Below are 21705 nucleotides of genomic sequence, written 5' to 3'. Positions count from 1 at the left end.
CTGAGCCTGGACAGCGCTTCCTTGAGTGACAGCCACGCACAGCAGGCGTTAAAGGCTGTGTAACTACCTCTGTACAATCTATTGTCCCATGCTAGGCTCTAATGCACATGATTCCTGTTCTCCACCAAACCCACGCTGACCACGTGATGGTGTATGGTCAAATGACCCCTTCGACCCACACAGCACCAGGGGGGGGGGCCTCGTCCACAAGTGGCGAGACACAGAGTGGGCTCTCTACGTGGACACGCCAGGCGCAGTGAGTTGACGATCTGGACCTGGTCACAATTGACTGCACCCAAATAAAATCACATCAAAGTCACATTTAATTTCATTACCCAGGTTGGTTGGTTTGTACAGCAGGGCCTGCGTGATCGGCATAGCCCCCTCCCCCCCCTTCAGTGGCAACTGAAAGGGGTTTCTGTAATGAGCTGTCGTGCTGTCACTCACCCTCACGAGGCCACCCTCTCACGGGACACGACACGTGATGTTTCCGTGAGCTCTGAATGGAGAACTTCCTTGGCCTTGTTAGCACGACCATTGCCTTGGCAAATTGGTGATGTCATTTGAAACGTTTTGCCGAACCTGGTAAGCGAGGCCCTGGCAAAGCACGGACTGGCGCTGGGGTTACATGGGGAGTTTGTTATTGTGGGGGGTGAGCGGAAGGCCGGCGAAGTGTTGGACAAAGTGTCCCCTCATCCTGAGATGTAAAACTGAAGCAACTCGGAATATTCGTCAGCAGCTGGTTAGGGATTCGTGGTTGTCTGGCTCGCTCAGGGGGTCGGCAAATCTGCGGCTCTGGAGCTCCGTGCGGCTCTTCCAGGAGGACTGCTCCGTGATGTTATTTGTTGAGGGCCACCGTCTCGTAATCACCACGAGCATTGCGGCGTTTGAAATGTTGATTTTATTTTTGTTATCGAATTCTAAAAATGTCTCTTCTTGTTATTTTGGTTTGCTGATCCCTGGTCTCGCTCAATGCTTGCACTCAAACTGATTTCCTCTTCACCGTATGCGGTGGCCTTTACAGGTTTTGTCAATAATAATGGAATACCAGGGTAGGGTGATTACCTCGTCTGTCAAGTCAAAGAACACGTAATTCATCAGCCCCGTGACCTCCTAGATTAATGTTTGCCAGTTGTATTTGTCTGCACAAGGGGAATGTCAAGCAAGCTGGAGGTAACCATTGATGAGGCCACAGCTTTGGATGAGATTTAATGTCCAGTCGTTTAAACTGATCGGAGGTGACCCAGACTCAATGGTTTGCAGAAAGTAAATTAGGGAAATGGCAGGCAACTGATGTAATTTAGTTGTAGACGGTCACTGTGAGGAAAATACAAATAACACATTCAACTTATTTCCGGATTGATACGTAGATTATTGTATTGTAAACACGCTAAGATAAATGACGAAAACGGTATTTAAAAAATACACGACTATTGATTCATAATTGTTTTTTTGTTTGTTCAGATCGCGTAATTAAATTGTGTCGTAAATCCTCCTCCACCCGACAGGGACAATTAATCAAGTTCGCACGTGAACAAACGTGCCAATTATAAGGATTGGGTTTACCCTTTCTGGTTTGTGTTGGCAAGGCACGTGTTTCATGTTGTGTATTCGTGTGGTTTGTGTTGGCAAGGCATGTGTTTCATGTTGTGTATTCGCGTGTTGTGTCACCACAGCGTTGCGTAGACGAAAGCACTTGACATTTCTCCTACACGGTGTCCATGCCGCAGGATGCACCCCACTACACCCTAAAAGGCTTTGGCGGGGTGCGGAGGTTCACGTGACCAACATATTGAGAACCGCTTCCTGCTCCAGTGGCTACAGAGGTCACAAACACTAATTATATACAACATACGTGCATCGATTGTCTTGCGCGATGTTACGCACGCATTGCAAGATATATATTAATACGCCTGCGTGGCAACTTGTTTATAAAGAAAGGTGTACACATAGGTTAGTGTCACGTGACACGTTTATTGTGCTACAGCAGGCATCTTGTCAAGTACACACAGTGAAGCATTGGGTGATGACGCGCGCAAAGTGACGTTCCTCCCATCTGCAGTGATGCGGCAATTATGGATGAGAACGATTAAGAGACACGAACATTTTCGGTAAAGAAGCAGGGCATGCTTTTTTTTTACTGACCTATCCACATTTTGGCGTTACATTAAAGAGTTGAAAAGCTCCATGATGACCTAATCCAATTGTTCCGCCGTCCTCCCCAAAGTGCATAAACACTCATCAATTTGCCGATAACACCTTCACATATAGAGGACTGCAGAGCTTGAGGGGTGGAATTTGGTGCGAGCTCACTGCGTGGCTGCCTTCGCGCTCGTCTGCGGTTCCTCGCATCTCCGAGGCATTCTCTGTCATCGACTTCGTGAATGCTGCGCGGCCGCGTTATACCCTCCGTTGAAATTATTATATTTGACGTTGGACAACGAGCAGTGGAGTCGTGCAATTGTCACTTCAACAAGTCTCAATTTTATCCAACCGCTGAACGTGCCACACCCTCCGCAAAGAGCGTTCCATCGCATGCCAGACGTGTAAACTTTAAAAACTTTTAAAAAGACGAAGAAAACAGTACTATTAAGCTGGGGAGTGCCGAAATTAAAAACCGAATTTGCGTTATGAGCTTCGTGTAGTCATTTGATGACCCACATTAGACCATCAACATTGCCAGCATTTTCATCCCATACCTGTCAACTCCTAATCAGTGCCCTACCTTATTACAGACCAATTCAGACCGTATTGGTCACCCCGTGTCCTTATAAATCTCAACGTTCATCCTACAAAGTCCCATCACAAGGGTGAACACACAAACAAATAGACATTATTATGTTACGAAACAAAAACAGTTTAACGCATTATATTTGATAATTGGTGTCAATGATGCTACTTATCGTGCTATACTGTCTGTGATCTTGCACGCTGATGCTGTTCCACGATTTTTTTTTATTTTGCCGTTTGATTTTTTTGCCCGGATTGAAACGGCTGTACGCCGTATGGATGGGAAAATTAAATTTCCATGGAGAGAATCCGGGGTAAACCGTATGGGTTGACAACTATGGGATCCAGACTGCAGCGTTGCGGGCTAAAAGCCGTGTATGCTTTAATTTCGATCATTTCTTTCAGTTGGGTAGACGCAACTATGACATTTTTTTTAAAGATACTGGCAGCGGAAAATTAACCGGCCGAGAAGGCTCCTGGGAAGTCGCGAAACTATAACTGAGACGAGTTCTTTGGGTCTTTCGATCAAGTCACGTAGATCGGTTCAAAGAAAATAACAAAAAACTACGACGTTATCATCTTTTTTCCCTATCCTGATGACGACCGCTTGTGTTGCGATCGAAACGTCGTAGTTTTTTTTGTTATTTTTGTCATTTTCTTTGAACCTATCTACCTGCAGTCACGAAAGCTTCAAGTCAAAATTTTACTGAGACGTGGTTAGGCAAACAGGAAGGGGGGTGGGGGCGACCTCCCCCCTCTCTTACCTATATAACCTCTTACCACGGCATCTCTCCCACTTCAGCAAAAAAAAATATTGCTGTGGTTTTCCCACCTGATGACGATTGCTTGTGTTGCAATCGAAACGTCGTGATTTAATTTATTTTATTTTATACCTACGTGACTTTACCGAAAGAACCAAAGAGTATGGACACAGGCCTTGTCTGGATGAGATGAGTCGACAGGACGGAGGCTGCCGCAGTTTCCACCGGCGGACTTGCACCGCCATGCGGCAAATGAGTAAGAAGAAGTCGTCCACGCACGAGGGGGAAGTCACGAGGCAGAGGGGGAGTTCTTGGGAACATTTAGGCCTGCAGGCGAGCGATGAAGAAGCTCGTCTCGCTGCTGTGTGACGAACCATTGTATGATGATGGTCTCAACTGTGTGAATCTCAGTGGCCTGCCAGCCAGAGTTGTGGGGAGATCAACTTAAATTGAGCAGTGTATCGAATCCGTGTAAACACACATGCAGACGTTCAACACCACAGTGCAAATCATTACAAAATGTAGCCGAAAGCGGGGAAAAAAACGCAATCATTGATGGCCTCCGCTGTGAAAACCCAAACCAAAAAAACTATTCCCGTAACGACATTGTCCTACTAAAAGCTGCATGATAACAAAGTTGGTTAAACACTCGAGTTCAACCGAAGCACGGCACAGACGGCTGTATGCAGCGCTGCAATATGCAGGGTGGTCCAGATGTCTGGTGATCCCCCAATTAATTGACCACCAACATGTTTTTGTGTCTTTGCACATTCATTTCTGTTTTAAAATAAACCTTACTTTTAATTTAAAAAAACGTGACGTTTTAGATCATTAAATGGGGGTGCGGGGGGGGACACAAGACAGCTGGACCATCCCGTAGATTGATTCTCCTTTGTCTAGTTTTGATATGTCAGCGTCCGTATTTGTGTGCACCACCCTGTATATATACGCACACACACACAACATCCCCTCGCTCTTGTCCCAAGCGACAAACCAGAGGCGCGCACGCGAGTGACCGAACATTCTGAGCACCTACGACCCTTCAAGACCTGCGCTGTTGTATGGGGCCCGAATGCCGGGGCACGAGAAAGAGGGAGGACCAATCTGTGGCCGTCACAGAGAGGAGGATGAGGAATGTCGCGGTGGATGTTGGGTTTAACAAGGGAGGACAGGGGGGTGAGAAATGAAGAAGTGAGAGAAAAGGCCACTGTGGTTCGATCATGTGGAGAGACAGCAGGAAAATGATGTGGGTCAGAAGGTGGCAAGTGAAGCAAGTGGAAGGAAAGCGATGAGGAGGAAGGCAGAAGGAGAGGTGGAGGGGCGATGTGGGGCGATCGGACACGGTGGCCCGAGGAGCGGAACGAGAGATGGCGCAGGACGGGGCAGCGTGGAGAAGGTCGTCGATGACATCGCAACAGCTCCGCGCGAGTGTGACAAACGCGCAGGAGAAGAAGAGTGTCCGACAATACGCTGAGCGCACACACGCCTCAACGTATTCATTCTCGCGCGCTCCGTCACGTCAGCGTGCAGCAAAGATCTCTCGCTCGCTCTCTCGGGCCCTGCGGCGCGTTCATCGCGCGGTTAGCGGAGAGGGCTTGCGTCAAATTGATTCCATCCCAAGTCTATTTCTGAGAAATCACGCATCGCTAATGAGTGGCTAATGGTTATCGATGTTTAGTACATGTTGGGGAAAATGTGAAAAGTGCCATCGCTGCATCAGGGCCGTGTGCGTTGCTGCTACTCTAAGAGACAACTTTAATCTCAAGTCCTACAGTGTTCACAAGCAATAAGGTGACGCCACAGATCAGACTAATTACTGCATTTACATTAAGAATTAGGATGAAAGAATTGGTCAAAATCACCCTCATTGTTATTTCGATATTCGAGTAACTCCCTGTTGATACACGATTCAAATGAAATGTTGCCAGATGTTCTGTATTTTGAGTGATTTCCCGTTTTACAAAAAAACGGGAAATCTGTTCCGTTTTCGCTCGTGAGTGGCCTTGGCGTTTCCTCAGTCAGCTTCCTTCTTATTGCAGCCGTCTGTGAAAGCCTCACGTGCGGGGTTGTTATTCACCATTATTTGTCATTCACCGCCTTATAAATTGCATTGATTTCAACATTCGAGGGTTTTAAGGCGGCGCACGAGTGACGATGCTATACGGTGCACGTATTGCATCCATCGCGTTGCTTTTACACGAAAGTGCATTCGAATTAACGGCACCGCGTTCGAACTGGAAACCCCACTCAGACCACGGCTGACGCATATTCCTAAATGCGGCGTCGCTTCGCCTCTCCACGAGAGGACCGTCGACGATTGGTCACCAGCGACCGATCAAGCGAGCGGTGACGTGCAGGTTGGGATGAAGTGACGAGAGGGCACGGCATGAAGGATGAAAAAGTGAAGGGGGGCAACGGAGGAGGGGCGTGCGGCGCAACGCGGTGTCGAATTCACGGCCCGATCCGATGGCTCCGCCAGCCCCCCGGCAAACACAAAGAGCAAGGGGCAGGATTTGATAAACACATGTATTCTTTTTAATCTCATTCATATCGTCTCAATCCGCCTCGTGAATACAGCCATGGATGCTGACATCCATGGCGTATTGCTTGCATCACGAGCGTAGAGAATCCTACTTCAGTTGATGATTATTGCCTCGCTGTTTTGTTTTTGGTTTGTTGTCCTTCCCCCGCACCTCCGATGACCACGGCTGTCTAACACACGGTTGCGAGAGAAGTTCCACGCGCATGTCAAAGGACCCATTCACCACTCCAAGGCCGTAGCCATGGAGTCAACATTGGGGGGGACCAACTTTTCCAGGGGGTCTGGGGGTCCCCCCCCATTTGAAAATGAATCTCCTGCCATTTCCTGTCTAAAACATTAAACAATTCACTAACACATGGGATTGACTTTTTATTTATTTTTATCAATAATAGTGTATTGTATTACATTGCTCTGTTTTTTCTTTTTTACCTTTTCCTGTTTCATTGTCTATGTAATCGCAGAGATTAGGGATGTGTCCCCCCCGTGATATTTCTTATAATTACGGCCTTGCACCACTCACCCACCCACCGCTCCCAATTCGCTTCCACCGGCGACTGACCCCGCGTGACCCTGACACGCGGCGGCCGCGGAGCGCGAGGAGGAGCAGGACGGGGCCCCTCAGTAGCCGGAGAGGCGCACGGCGCTAGGGAAGCCGGCCCGGGGCGGGATGCAGCGCTGGCGCTCCGTGGCGATGCTGGCCGCCTTGTTGGCCAGCTCGTGCTGCAGCTGCGCCCTCGCCGCCCCCAGGGCGTCCAGCGCCGCCTCCGCTTCCCCGAGCGAGCCCCGCAGCGACTCCGCGCGCGCGTGCTGCTCCCCCAGCTCCTCCAGGAGGCTGCTCGCGCGTGCGGGGGGTGGGGGGGGGGCACGCAGAGCCGTGTTGAAGCGGGGAGGGGGGGCACACAGAGCCGTGTTGAAGCGGAGGGGGGGGGGGGGCTCCATGCAGGGCCCAAAGGCAGCGGGGTATATTTTGGCATTTGTCATGAATTTGGGTCGCCAACTTTCGCCTCTTTAAGGACTGCATTGCGGCTCTTGAGATATTGAAGGGTTTGTTTTGATGGAATTCGAAAAAGATGGCCCTGCTTGTTACTTGAGTTGCCGAACCCTGACGATGGGAGTCCAGTTCACCATGTAAGTCCAGTTTACCAAGGGAGCACAGTTCACCATTTAGGTCCAGTTTAGCATGGGAGTCCAGTTTACCATGGGCATCGTATTCACGTGCATTGTGGCTCTTGAAATATAGATTTGTTTTACCGAATTAAAAAACGATGGCTCTTCTTGATATTTTCGTTTCCAACCCCTGTTCACGAAGAAAATCTTTAGAGCTCTCCGTCGTGTTTTGTCGGCACACAAACACCGAAAGCACACACAATAAACAAGTCAAAGATCCCCCGTGTAGTCTTAACAGACTTTTGGGGCAAGTGCTGTCAGCGAGCACCCATGAAGGCCGGCACGAGGCTGAGTCGACCTAGGGGAGACCCAGGAGCCGTTCAGATCATCGCCGTCACTGGTGTGTTGGTGACCATGAGCAGGGATGGAACTCGGGTCGCCTGATTTGTAGCTAACCGCTGCACTACCTCTCCCCACACAATACAAAGACGACGATCCCCTGTACAGCCTGAACCAGCGGTTGGGGTGAGTGCTGTGAGCGAGCGCCCATGAAGGCCGACATGGCACGCGAGGGGGTGGGGTGACCCAGCACTACAACACACACACACATCCACACACACACACATCACATACACACACACATCCACACACACACAACATATCCACACACACAACACATCCACACACACAACACATCCACACACATCCACACACACACGACATATCCACACACATCCACACACACACAACACATCCACACACACACCCACGTACATCAAAGACACACACAACACATCCACACACACACCCACGCACATCAAAGACACACCCACTGGCATAACACCCCACCTCCACCTCCATAATGCAGTCCACATCACGTCAGCGTCAATACATCAAACAACACAGCCCTCGTACGTGCATTTGTTGTGAAGTTTGTGGACATTTGTAATGTCAATGGACGAGGCCTTAAATTGCAGTGGTTAAAAATGTAGTGGGCTCCATTACCCCGCCGAGCAAAGAAACAAGAAGCTATTTGGCTGCCTCAATGTGGCTGCCTAGATTATGGCGCCTGGCCAAAAATCGCATTATCTTTGAAATGCGGGCGCTAACATTAATCGATTGGGTTCCATCTGCCTTCATGGCGAAGCTTGTCACAACCAAACAGCAACAACAAAAAAGTCCTTCGAGATGTGCGAGATCATATTATCCCAAAAGCTGATTTAACTCATAATCTGCCGTTAACGTCCCACTGATGGGCCAAGGCCTCCAGCAGCCTCTCCACTCTTCACGACTTCTTTCCACCTCCGTCCATTGTGCCCCTCCAAATCTTCTAATTTTCAACCCCACGCCATCTCTCTCTCTTCTTTTGTATCTACGATTCTCTCTCTTTGTAGTTTAATTTACACCTGATATAAAAAAAATTCAGTGTTGCAGGCTTACATCGGGTTTTGAGTTTGACTTCAAAACTTTCAATATCAATGGAAGCGTCAACATAACATGTATTTTTTTGGCTATTTAGAATATCTGCAGCTACTTGCTCAAGCTTGTCATGCAATTCATTAATACATATATTCCTGATCTGTGTAACACGTATGTCTTTTGTGGGACAGGTTTGCTGAACGCGTCTTGGCAAGGGTACAGCAGACATTGTATTATCCTCCCTCCAGCAGTAATAGCAACAATGCTCACACCAATTACGTGTGTTTAAAAAAAAATCCATGAATGCCTCACTGAGACTCAAGACAACATTTTTAAGCAGGAGATAAAGGGTACGTGTAAACACTGGACCACGTGAAAGTATTGAGAGAGAACAACTTTGATAACCGCGGCCCCGCGTGGCCGCACGCACCTCTCGTGCGCGGGGTCGTGGCAGAGCTCGGAGGAGGGCCGCGTCCCACGCAGGCGCAGTCGTGTCTCCGTGACCCTGCGTGGAGCCTCCAGGTCACGCAGGGCCGACGCCAGCTCCTTCGCGTTCTTCTCCTGGGCCGACGTCTCCTCCAGGACCTGGACAAGTGGCGGCCGGCCGGCCGGGGGGGGGGGGGGGGGGCGCAAATCCGTGACGGTGTTGTCGTGACATGCGCTTTCTAACGCCACTGCTGGCGGAAGGGGCCTCCACTAGAGGGAGATTTAGAGAGCCCCCCCCCCCCCGCCAAGGGGACGCCACGGTGGCTGGGAGATGTTAACGACCTCGCCCGGTATACAGGAGGTCGTGGGTTTGATCCCGACCCTGACGCCTGCTGCTGTATATTTGGCACGCACGCGTGGGCACGCACACGTGGGGCACGCACGCGTGGGGCACGCACACGTGGGCACGCACACGTGGGCACGCACACGTGGGCGACTCAAAGGGGGACGAACAGCCCACGGACGGGCAAGCAACGACAACAACAAAAACAGCGCCCACCGACCGGACACAAAGCGTCGGCGGAGGACGACGGACGGCGGCGGCGTCGTCTCCCCACCTTGCTCAGCTGGTGCTCGAGGTCCACCTTGACCTCGTTGACCTCCCGGGCGCGCTGCTCGAGCGCCCGCCCCACGCCCTCGTTGCGGTCGCGCAGGTCGCGCGCCGCGTCGCTCAGCAGGAGGCCCGCGACCTCGCGCAGCCGCGCCGACACGGAGCGCTCGCGCTGCGCTCGCTCCACGTTGGCGCGCGCACGCTGCTCCCAGCCGCTCACCGTCAATGTCCTGTGCGGAGGGGGGGGGGGGGTGGAGAGGGGGGTGAAGGAGGTGTGGAGGGGGGGGGCGGAGGGGGGGTGGAGGGTGGTGGTGGGTTAGCACCCTCCAACAACAACGGAGGGTAGAGGATCGACGCTCACAACAACGAGCGGAGCAACGGGCGGATAAAATACAGCAAGTTGGTAGGGGGTACAGCTGGTGCATCTGCCAGTCATCTCAGTTAGCCAACCCATGGCACCTTAGTCTGTCCCGTGACCTCCTGTCAGCGAGCCTTCGACACTTCACGTGGCCTCAAAGTGCACCTGGCCTGGCACAGGCGCCGTGGTGACGTCACCGTCACTTAGGGGCGAATGGCGGGGTGTTGGTATTGGGTGTAACGACACAATGATACTGTACATTATTAACGCGATCTAAACCCAAACCACCTTAATTACCACACGTCCCTGCTTTGGGACAGGGGTGGTCTAGGCCGCATAGAGGCTGTCCCCGCGTCTCCCCCGAAAGCTTCTGCGACAATTCGGGGGACATTTGTCTCAGTCTCAGCGCCACGCTGGACCCATGATGTGGGCAAAACGGTGGCTCTGTCAGACGAGAGCAGCCGTGCACACCTTTGGTTCTCAATCCTAAAACAGTGTGTATCATGTTAATAAACACGTAGCGTTTGATGAAACAACTACGTGACTTTACCGAAAGAACCAAAGAGTAAAGTAATTGTACTTAACATGCCCTTGCTTATCTTCTTGGTTCTTTCGGGAAAGTCACGTATGTGACTTTACCGAATTAACCAAGAAGATGAATCCCTGCAGTCACGAAAGCTTTAAATCGAAATATTCCCTTGCTTAATTTGTGTATTAGATGAGTTACCTACTAAAAAAAAAAATCTGGCCACGTCTCGCACCCCCAGAAAGGGCATCTCGCACCTCCAGGGGGTGCAGCGTGTACCCCCTGGTTAAGAAGCACTGCACGAGAGGGTGGACCGAGGGTGCAGCGAAATCCATTGTCCGACTGCAGTTTATACGACCCCACATCGAACCTCCACACCGTCAAACCCCCCGACTGAGGAGTGAGGTGAAGTATGGTCAAGCGGCTCGCCGCGCCCCGCATGGCGCGTGGCGAGGCCCTGAGCCAGCAGCGGAATGACAGTACAGAGCCCCGCATAACCTGTGAACAGCAAACTCAAATACACTGTATAATTATAATCATAACAATTATATTTTTTTCAAATGTATAAAGCGCCTTTAAAACAATCGTTCTGAGGGCGCAATATGCGAGACACCGACCTTTACCCCCCCCCAGCCCCCCCGCCCCCCACGATGCCGACGTCCCAGTGGGGGGGGGGGGGCTCACTTCTCGTGCGCGCTGGCGGCGTGCGCGTGCCGCGCGGCGCCTGCCGATTGGTTGTTGAGGTGCCCGCACGTGACGTCCGCCGCGTAAGCCTCGTGCTTGTCCGACCAATCCGCCTCCAGCTCCTGCTTCGCGTCGCGGTTCAAGCTACGGGGGGTGAGGAGGGGTGCGGGTGGTGAGGAGGGCTTGGGGGTGAGGAGGGCTGGGGGGGTGAGGAGGGCTGGGGGGGTGAGGAGGGCTGGGGGGGAGGAGCGCTGGGGGGGTGGTAAGGAGGGCTGGGGGGTGAGGAGGGCTGGGGGGGTGAGGAGCGTCGGGGGGGTGGTGAGGAGGGCTGGGGAGGTGAAGAGGGCTGGGGCGGGGGGGCTGGCGGGGCGGCGTTCAGCGCGCCCGCAACGCTCGTGCCAACATTGACTCCCTCGCCTGCCCGCCAGGGTCACTCGAGGGGGTTTAGAGGAACCTTTTCCAGACCGGGGGTCAAATGGGGACTCTCACGCAGCGTGCAGCGGGCGACGCAACGCATCGATCCACGCACCTAAGGGGCCCTAAAATAAATATTAATATTAAAACACACATTTTTTTACTTGCATAGTAAAGTCATTATATTTTTTCACTTGAGATACAGCCGGATAATACGACAAATCGCTAACCTTGAACACCCAGTCGTTCATAAAGTCGATATAGTACTATAGTAATAGAGCAAGTGCAGAATCACTGAACCAGAGTTGATAGCTTGAAAGCATTTCAGCGCGGGGCCCTTGAAAGTGCGGGTTCCGTAGCATGTACTTTTGCTACTAGGATCATCCGGCACTGACCTCAGGTCGCTGCGGTCACTGCACTGAATCCTTGACGTGGCCGAGCGTGCCGAGATGAGACACGCAGCGTTGCGAGGCCACAGAAATGTTCCCTTCTGGTGCACAATTAGCTGCTGCCAAGCTGCTTGCGGTTAACGAATGAACATCGTTTCGTGGCACCGTTCGAAGTGGCAGGCCCTCATGTGGCCAAGGGCTGCGTGACGTGAAGTCACGTGCTGTGCCCGGCCCACGAGGTTACGCGTGTCTGCTCTACTTGGCCTACTCTTCCACGCTGGGCAGATGTCATGGGGGTACCGAACGAGACGCAACCTTGCCCAACACCCGTGGGGTACACGTGCGCTGTATACTGCTGGGCTGGACAGAAGCGGGGGGGTTGTTGTTGTTATTGTTGTATTAAGATCATTCATTCAACTTTCGTGCTGGGAGATTCTAAATCTAACTGGCGATATCTGCCTTGCAAGTCCAGACGTAGGCCGCCAGTTCGACGAGATCGATTATATTCGATCTCCCTCAACGAGCAGCAACACGCATCACCGTTAAATAGGCAGGTGGTCGTTTCTTTCCCAAAGCATTCCTCACCGTATCTGCTCTTTGGCTTTGTCCAGGGTTCGCCTCAGCAGTGCCTGCACGCTGGAGATAAGTTCCACCTCCTGTTAGAGGAATGAGAGAATGGGGGGGGGGCGGTGAGGGGGTAAATGAACATCAGTACGGGACCGTCACGGTGCGTCGTCATCGTGCTGCTACGGGGAAGTGTGGGGCAAAGCAAGTGTGAACAATAGCCACATCAGCCACGAGTACATCTCATCGGCCACGATCGTTGGGTTCACTGCAGCTCATGGACTCAGACCAGCAGTGGTTCGCGACAGTCCTCCAAGTGATCCGCGCGGCTGTGATGCAAACGCAGATTCAACCGGAACGAATGACAACGCTTATGACTTTTGTTTAGACCATTAATTAATATTTTTGTTAATGTATTTGTTTAATTGGGTGATATTGTGAACAATAACTATATCAGACATTAGTATATCGAATCGGACAAGATCATTGGGTTCACTGCAGCTCAAAGACTCAGTCCCTGCAAGGCGTGCGGGTGAAGTCAGGAGATGCACCACGTGAGTGCTCGCCATTCGAAGGCCTGAACACCAGAGTCGGTGATGTCGTTGACAATGTCTTCATCAGGGAGGCAGTTCCATATCCGGACAGCGGAGTGAAGAAGGGAACTTCGTTGCAGGGAGCAATGTTCTGGCAACTGCATGTTCTGACTGCTGCTGTCTTTCCACAATCACTGACTGGGGCGAGTGAATCACCTGGGGTCATCAAATTCTGATTATTTTATGGTTAGATCGCGTAAACAGAGTGTGTCTTAAACCAGCCATCAATCCTTGTTGCTGCCTGGTGATGCTGGGAGTAACTCGTCAGGCCAAATGTCCGCACCGCTTTAAATGTCGTGCGAGATTGCTCATCCCGCACCACGTGGCAACTTTAGTAATTGGCCCTGTCGGGTGGAGGAGGATTTACGACACATTTTTATTACGCGATCTGAACAAACAAAAAACAATTATGAATCAATAGTCGTGTATTTTTTTAAATACCGTTTTCGTAATTTGTCTTAGGGTGTCTACAATATATACTCTTTGGTTCTTTCGGTAAAGTCACGTAGTTAGGAATAAAATGAAATTTAAAATATTGTCGACAATATAATAATATAATAATCTACTTATCAATCTGGAAATAAGTTGAATGTGTTATTTGTATTTTCCTCACAGTGACCGTCTACAACTAAATTACATCAGTTGCCTGCCATTTCCCTAATTAACTTTCTGCAAACCATTGAGTCTGGGTCACCTCCGATCAGTTTAAACGACTGGACATTAAATCTCATTCAAAGCTGTGGCCTCATCAATGGTTACCTCCAGCTTGCTTGACATTCCCCTTGTGCAGACAAATACAACTGGCAAACATTAATCTAGGAGGTCACGGGGCTGATGAATTACGTGTTCTTTGACTTGACAGACGAGGTAATCACCCTACCCTGGTATTCCATTATTATTGACAAAACCTGTAAAGGCCACCACATACGGTGAAGAGGAAATCAGTTTGAGTGCAAGCATTGAGCGAGACCAGGGATCAGCAAACCAAAATAACAAGAAGAGACATTTTTTAAAATTCTATAACCAAAAATAAAATCAACATTTCAAACGCGCAATGCTCGTGGTGATTACGAGACGGTGGCTCTCAACAAATCACATCACGGAGAAGTCCTCCTGGAAGAGCCGCACGGAGCTCCAGAGCCGCAGATTTGCCGACCTCCTGAGCGAGCCAGACAACCACGAATCCCTAACCAGCTGCTGACGAATATTCCGAGTTGCTTCAGTTTTACATCTCAGGATGAGGGGACACTTTGTCCAACACTTCGCCGGCCTTCCGCTCACCCCCCACAATAACAAACTCCCCATGTAACCCCACCGCCAGTCCGTGCTTTACCAGGGCCTCGTTTACCAGGTCGGCAAAACGTTTCAAATGACATCACCAATTTGCCAAGGCAATGGTCGTGCTAACAAGGCCAAGGAAGTTCTCCATTCAGAGCTCACGGAAACATCACGTGTCGTGTCCCGTGAGAGGGTGGCCTCGTGAGGGTGACAGCACGACAGCTCATTACAGAAACCCCTTTCAGTTGCCACTGAAGAGGGGGGAGGGGGCTATGCCGATCACGCAGGCCCTGCTGTACAAACCAACCAACCTGGGTAATGAAATGAAATGTGACTTTGATGTGATTTTTTTTGGGTGCAGTCAATTGTGACCAGGTCCAGATCGTCAACTCACTGCGCCTGGCGTGTCCACGTAGAGAGCCCACACTGTGTCTCGCCACTTGTGGACGAGGCCCCCCCCCCCCCCTGTGCTGTGTGGGTCGAAGGGGTCATTTGACCATACCCTGTCACGTGGTCAGCGTGGGTTTGGTGGAGAACACGAATCATGTGCATTAGAGCCTAGCATGAGACAATGGATTGTACAGAAGTAGCTACACAGCGTCTAACGCCTGCAGTGTGTGGGTGTCACTCATCGAAGCGCTGTTCAGGCTCAGTGCTACGTTTAGGTACGAGGGAATCGGGTGAACTCTGGCTGATTTGGTCAAAGGAAACTTGGCTATGCAATATTATGCTTCAATCTTGATTTGACAACTTGGATTACTTGAGGGTGACTGGGAATTATGAATTCTTCAAAACCAACGTGGAATAGGCAAACAGTGTCTCTGACTAAATGCTCGACTGTATGGTATGTATGTATGATGGTGGTGCCACGGTGGCTAGATGTTAACTACCTCGCCTGGTGTCCAGGAGGTCGTGGGTTCAATCCCGACACTGATGCCTGCTGTATTTTTGGAGTTTGCATGTTCTTCCCACGGTCGCATGGATCTTTCTCTGGGTCCTCCGGATTTTCTCTCCACATTTAGAATCAACATGTGTTTAAGCATTTGGCTGCTATAAATTTCCACGCAATAAGCCATTTCGTCGAGCTATAATATGTGGTCGGGTTGCTTCTGAAAAAGAGCTATATAGCTCAGTGGGCTTTACCTGGTCAAATAAAAAGTAGTTTAGTTTCAACTTATTTCGCATCTCGCACCGTACGTAGCCAACGGTGCTAACCGGAGGTGCGACTAGACTGCTTCTTCCGTCGCCCTGTAAGAGAACCACCGCAGTTCACGACACCCCACAGATTGTATTTGTCACCGCCTGGGCCACTGCCTGTGGCTGAAATAGTAAATAAATCGCGGGCCTGCAGGAGCTGCTCGTGCGGCCCGTCGTGGACGAGCTCGGGGCCCGGGCGGCGCTCGCGGGCGCGGAGGTTGTCCGTGCAGAGCGCGAGGGGCATCTCCGTGGCGTCCAGAGCTCGTTCCAGGCGCCGCTTCTGTTCCACCAGCAGCTCCGTCTCTGACGTCACCTGCGAGGCGTCCACCCACAACGCACGCGGACCTCTTGAGCGCCCGCTTCGCTGGCGCGCAGACGCTCGCGAACGTCTTGTGCGCCTGTGCAGTCTGTTTTTCCTTCAACGCGGTGGTAGTTGCGTTCCTGTCTCCGCGTTATGGAATTATCGCGTTACAAAAAGAATATATATATAGGGTTAGGCACAGTCCGCGATAACACGTGAGACGCGTAACGCAGGCGGAACAAACACGGAGGCGCGTGGGTAGCATCTCGAAGCATCCAGCAGCATCCCGCCTTGTGTGATGACGCTACGCAGAGACCGCTTATCCCTGCTCCCGCGACATAGTTCTGTTTGCTCAATTGCGTTATATCCAATTCGCATCCGCGTTATAAAAATTAGTTCCCAAACACATTCATCGTGTTATATCCAATTCGCGTTGTCAAATTACGCGTTATAGGAGAACAGATTGTAATATATAAATGTTGCATCGTACTCGCACCCAAGCCTTGAAGAGAGGAATCATTACCGATAACATCTGGTCGTTCGTCAGCGTTGATCCGAGCAAAAATCCGACTCCTGATGAGATACTATTTTAAAACCTGTCCAAACTTTGCTTATTTTTAATCAATGCTGGTGAGATTATGCCCTCCCAGACGGCTGTCGGGATGATAGTCGTGAGATACAGCATCGCTGTGAAGCTTTGGCCCCTCACCACTGAAATCCTCTAATCGTGGCCAGAAGCAGGAGACCTCGACATTGTGCCTTGAGCTCATGGACAACAACAACAACATTGCTGCTGCCATCGTACGCAAGAGTAGAATAGAATCCACATCTACAACTACCGATTGCTCACAACGGGCCCGCAGTAGCAGCAGCAGCGCTTAAGTCATTCCAGTACTTTGCACTCCGATCTTGCGTGTGTATTGTGTTCGTTGTCGTGACGTTCTGACCCCGTGCCCCTACTGGGCCATCTATGAAAAAGAGCTTCATAGCTCATCGGATTCCTCCTGCAGTACGAAGAAATATTTTAATTCTAAACTAGGCTCGTGGTGCGCACGTGGGATGGGAGGGAGAGGTGCATGCGTGGGGGGGGGGATCCGCATGGGTTTGGAGGTGCACAAATGGGGGGGAGTGCATGCGTGGGGGGGGGGGTGCGCATGGGTTGGGTGGTGTGCACGTGGGGGCGGATGGAGGGGTGCGTGGGGGTTAGAGGGTGCGCACGTTGGGGGGCGGGTAGCGGTGCGCGCGCAGCCCCCCCCCCCGGGCGCCTCCTCACCTCGTGGATCTCGCGCTCCAGTTCGCTCCTCCACGCGTGCACGTGCGCCAGGCGCTCCCCGATGCGCCGCGTGCTCTGCGCGTAGTGCGCGTGCGCGCCCGCGCGCTCCTCCGCCACCCGCGCGCTCGCGGCCGTGCGCGCGCACGCGGGCAGCTCCACGGCGGTGCGCGTCTCGGCGTGCCTGGGCGCCAGCACAGCAAGTAGGACGACTCGTGTAGTACACGTGTGGTGTAGAACACGTGTGTGATCTACGTGTATGCCACGACACGTGTAACACATGTGTGGTGTCGGGCACGTGTGTGATCTACGTATGGCACGGCACGTGTACCCAATGCGCTGTGTATACACAGGGTGCTTCAATCGTCGTCAATGGAAAAAGAACGGATAATAAGCACTGTAACATGATGACAAATGTGATGTTAATAGCTTCAAAGAGTCTCCACGTGTTCGCCGTCATTGTCAACACGTGCCTGGAATCTTCTCTAGGTGGTCTCCAGTGCCCGTAGGGCACATTTATCGTGATATTGTTGCAAATTCTTAGAAATGTTCACATTTTTTTGAAGCGCCCTGTACAGACCGACGACACGTGTGTGTGTGTGCACGTCGCGTCTCCAGCCTCAACGAAAGCTTCGGCCAGAGCCGCGTGGCAGCACTGCTGCCTTGGCGGTCAACACGGAACGGGAATTCACGCGCGCGTTGGCACGCACGTACACAGACAAAGGTCCCCCGTGTAGCCTCTAATGGGTTGTTGGGGCAAGTGCCGTTCGCACTTTGAAGGCCAGCACGGCACACGACGGACGGTGCGGACGGCCGGTCCGCCGTTCGTACCACCCCCCCCCCCCCCCAGTGCTGATGGCTGCCCACCGCAACGAAGTACTCGTTTGAGGCTGAGTCAACCTAGGGGAGATATTCGCCGCTGTTGTCGGTCGCGAGTGGGAATCGAACTCGCGTGGCCGGGTTCGTGATAGAGTGCGTCAACCATTGCGCCACCGCTCCCCCGACACGTGTCAAGACGTACACAGAGAACAAAATAAACTCTCCCGGAAAGCCTTTGACACAAAGCCGTAATTATAATGTATATGGGGGGGGGGGGGGACATCACACACAACACCCCCCCCCCCCCCCCCCATATTCAAATATGCCCAAAATTTCCCCCCCCAATATATTTCTATAAAATAGGTTTATTTTTTATATGATTGTGTTATGGTTGTACTTTATAAATCCCTCATCTCTGCCATTACATACAATGAAACAAGAAAAGGTAAAAAAGAAAAAAACAAGAGAAATGTAGCACAATACACTATTAGAGATTATCTTTAAAAGATAAAATAAAAGTCCATCCCATGTGTTAGTGCATTTTTAATATTTTAGGCAGGAAATGGCAGAAATTCGTTTTCAAATTTAGACCCCCAGACCCCCTGGAAGATTTGGTCCCCCCCAAAGTTGACTCCATGGCTACGGCCTTGCTTCAACATATTGTTGGCGGCGAGTGCTGTTAGCGAGCACCTATGAAGCACAATGCACGCACACAAAGACACACAGACACCCCATTGTTGTACACTCATGTCAGCACATGTCCATACACACACACGAGCGTGTAGAGACGTGAGCGCATGCAAGGACGTGTGGCAGCGCATGTGCCACACATTCATTCACAGGGATACGGGTACCTGCACAATCAATCCAGGGGCAGCGAGACGCTGGTTAATCATTAAGCATCGTGGAATGATTGTCCACCCTGCACGCGTTAATGATTCATCCTCTGTCAAGGTCACGATGAAATTCACGAATAACGTTTTGTTTACTTATGGTGCGCATCGAATCTGAATGTATATTTGTCGAGCGCCTTCAGTCAGCTGACAGCACGATGACCGAACGGGACGATGCACACAACGTGCCGTGCGCTCCACTTCCCTCCTCGCACCGTCACGATGCCCACCTGGGCTCATCCGAGAGGTGCGGTGGGGGGTGGGAAGGACAACGAACTAAACACGCAGCACAACATTCGTGCTATTGGGGACCGAGTTAGAGGGCCGGGTTTTGGATACACTCTGCCAGTGGTGGTGGTGTTACTCAAAGACGAAGACTCCCCGTATAGATTCAAAATACTACCGTGTCTCAGCTGTCCCACCCCCGTGTCCCACCCGTGTCTCAGCTGTCCCACCCCCGTGTCCCACCCGTGTCCCACCTGTGCCCCACCCGTATCTCAGCTGTCCCACCCGTGTCCCACCTGTGCCCCACCCGTGTCTCCCCTGTCCCACCCGTGTCTCAGCTGTCCCACCCCCGTGTCCCACCCGTGTCCCACCCGTGTCTCACCTGTCCCACCCGTGTCCCACCTGCCCTACCCCCGTGTCCCACCCGTGTCCCACCTGTCCCACCCGTGTCTCCCCTGTCCCACCTGTCCCACCCGTGTCTCACCTGTGCCCCACCCCCGTGTCCCACCTGCCCCACCCCCGTGTCCCACCTGCGCCCCACCCGTGTCTCACCTCGTCTGGTTGTGGAGGCTCCACTCCTCCATGGCGATCGCCGCGTCTCGAAACCCCGCGGCAGTCTGCACAGCCCAGCCGGGGCCCACGTCGTCGCTACAGGTGCCGGGATTGAACCAGGTGCGGGGCAAAGCCGCCTCCTCCTGTGGGGCCGACTCGTCCGCGTGGAGGGACTCCATGGCACGGGCAGACACAGAGAGACGGAGACAGGCGAGGAGGAGAGAGAGAGCGAGGAGGTTGTCGTGGGGGTGATGGCTGCCGAGGTCACTGGGGACGCGACGCCGTTGCCAGGAGCCACAGACCCCGCCCAGAGACACGGGTCGGGGGGAAGGGAGACACGCGGAGACACACAGAGACACATGGGGAGACACACAGAGAGACACAGAGACATGGGGAGACACACAGAGAGACACAGAGACACGCGGAGACACGGGGAGACACAGAGACATGGGGAGACACGGGGAGACAGAGAGACAGAGAGAGACACGGGGAGACACACAGAGACACGGGGAGACATGTGGAGACACAGAGAGACACACAGAGACATGGGAATACACACAGAGAGACAGGGAGACACACAGAGACATGGGAAGACACACAGAGACACACAGAGACACGGGGAGACATGGGGAGACACGGGGAGACACACAGAGACATGGGGAGACACATAGAGACACACAGAGACGCATAGAGACAGAGACACGCGGAGACACACAGAGACACAAAGAGACACGGGGAGACACACAGAGACACGGGGAGACATGTGGAGACACACATAGACATATAGAGACACGGGGAGACACAGATACACACAGAGACATGGGGAGACACAGAGAGACACAGAGACATGGGGAGGCACACAGAGACATGGGGAGACACACAGAGAGACAGGGAGACGAACAGAGACATGGGGAGACACACAGAGACACACAGAGACACGGGGAGACATGGGGAGACACGGGGAGACACACAGAGACATGGGGAGACACAGAGACACGGGGAGACACGGGCAAACGCACAGAGACACGGGGAGACACACAGAGACACGGGGGGACACACAGAGACGCGTAGAGACACGGGGACACACAGAGACACATAGACACGTGGAGACACGGGGACACGCAGAGACACCTGGAGACAGGGGGACACGCAAACACATAGAGACACGGGGACACGCAGAGGCACAGATACACGTGGAGACACGGGGACACACAGAGACACGTGGAGACACGGGAACACGCAAACACACAGAGACATGGGGAGACACGTGGACACGCAGACACACAGAGACACGGGGACACGCAGAGACACAGAGACACGGGGACACGCAGAAACACGGGGACACAGAGACACGTGGAGACACGGGGACACACAGAGACACGTGAAGACACTGGGACACACAGACACACGGCGACACGCACACACAGAGACACGGGGACACGCATCGGACACATTTTAATCGTATTGTGTCATAAAAAAATAACATCGCAGCAAACTCTACGGGTGGCACGGAAGCTCCTGGCTGGTTTCACCCACGTCACGACGTTTAAATTGTACCAGGCGAGTTAGAAAATTGGAGAGATTGAATTGAATAATCCGAGTCAATGTAACTATCGACGCCGGATACGCTGGCGCGCCGATTCTCCCAGACTCGTTCTCATCTCGATTCTGCAATGGCACATTCGTATTTCCTTTTAACTTCGTTCCCACCGTACGTAGGCCAATCGGGAGTCACGGGAACAACGCTTTCTTGAGTGCACGGTCCTTGAATTCAAGTGCGCGTGTCAAGAGGCAGGCGGGAGTGCCTGCAAAGTTGTGTTAAGGGGCCGTCCATAAATGACGTCACGCACCTGGGGGGGGGGGGAGTCAGACATTTGTGACGATGTGTGACGGGGGGGTAAGAAATGTGACGTCACATCAAAATGCGCAATTTGAAATCAATATAGACAACACGTGCTACTTAATTAAATAGACTTTTAATAAATGTTTTCTCCTACAACATCAGAGTGCAGCGCCACATTAAATACGCACTACAATGACAATCGTT

The 21705-nt window shown here is 52.2% G+C and overlaps 1 protein-coding gene and 1 long non-coding RNA gene across 4 annotated transcripts; one reads left to right on the top strand and one right to left on the bottom strand.

Annotated features, from left to right (window-relative positions):
- Positions 1-1954: 1954 nt before the first annotated feature.
- LOC144945640 (tektin-4-like) lies at positions 1955-21503 on the bottom strand. Of its 3 annotated transcripts, none has more exons than XM_078874184.1 (9): positions 21084-21503; positions 19659-20789; positions 17173-17353; positions 15747-15911; positions 12552-12622; positions 11164-11307; positions 9603-9825; positions 8990-9144; positions 1955-6865 (listed from the first exon to the last, which is right to left on the bottom strand). In XM_078874184.1, the coding sequence occupies exons 1-9, from the start codon at positions 21110-21112 to the stop codon at positions 6652-6654; spliced, it is 2313 nt and encodes a 770-aa protein (XP_078730310.1). In that variant the 5' UTR covers positions 21113-21503; the 3' UTR covers positions 1955-6651. The 3 variants fall into 3 exon arrangements, with proteins under 3 accessions (XP_078730310.1, XP_078730309.1, XP_078730308.1); XM_078874183.1 differs by having other exon boundaries at positions 19659-20988; positions 21103-21503; XM_078874182.1 differs by having other exon boundaries at positions 19659-21503.
- Positions 17329-19751, top strand: LOC144945641 (uncharacterized). The gene is made up of 3 exons (XR_013639699.1): positions 17329-17372; positions 19025-19128; positions 19676-19751. It is a non-coding gene; the product is annotated as an uncharacterized LOC144945641 (long non-coding RNA).
- Positions 21504-21705: the final 202 nt, after the last annotated feature.

Source organism: Lampetra fluviatilis, chromosome 38 (assembly GCF_964198595.1).
Source record: "Lampetra fluviatilis chromosome 38, kcLamFluv1.1, whole genome shotgun sequence".
Lineage (NCBI taxonomy): Eukaryota > Metazoa > Chordata > Hyperoartia > Petromyzontiformes > Petromyzontidae > Lampetra > Lampetra fluviatilis.
The sequence above is the reverse complement of the archived record's forward strand: the minus strand, read 5'-3'. Positions and strand labels throughout refer to the sequence as shown.

Bases quoted from the DNA above. Each gene is read 5' to 3' on its own strand.
- LOC144945640 (XM_078874182.1), bottom strand. From the start codon at position 21,112: ATGTGTCCGATGCGTGTCCCCGTGTCTCTGTGTGTGCGTGTCGCCGTG. The intron at 17,354-19,658 runs GTGAGACACGGG...GCTGGCGCCCAG, and splicing joins AGCCTCCACAACCAGACGAG to GCACGCCGAGACGCGCACCG. The intron at 9,826-11,163 runs GTGAGCCCCCCC...CCCTCCGCACAG, and splicing joins GCCGCCAGCGCGCACGAGAA to GACATTGACGGTGAGCGGCT.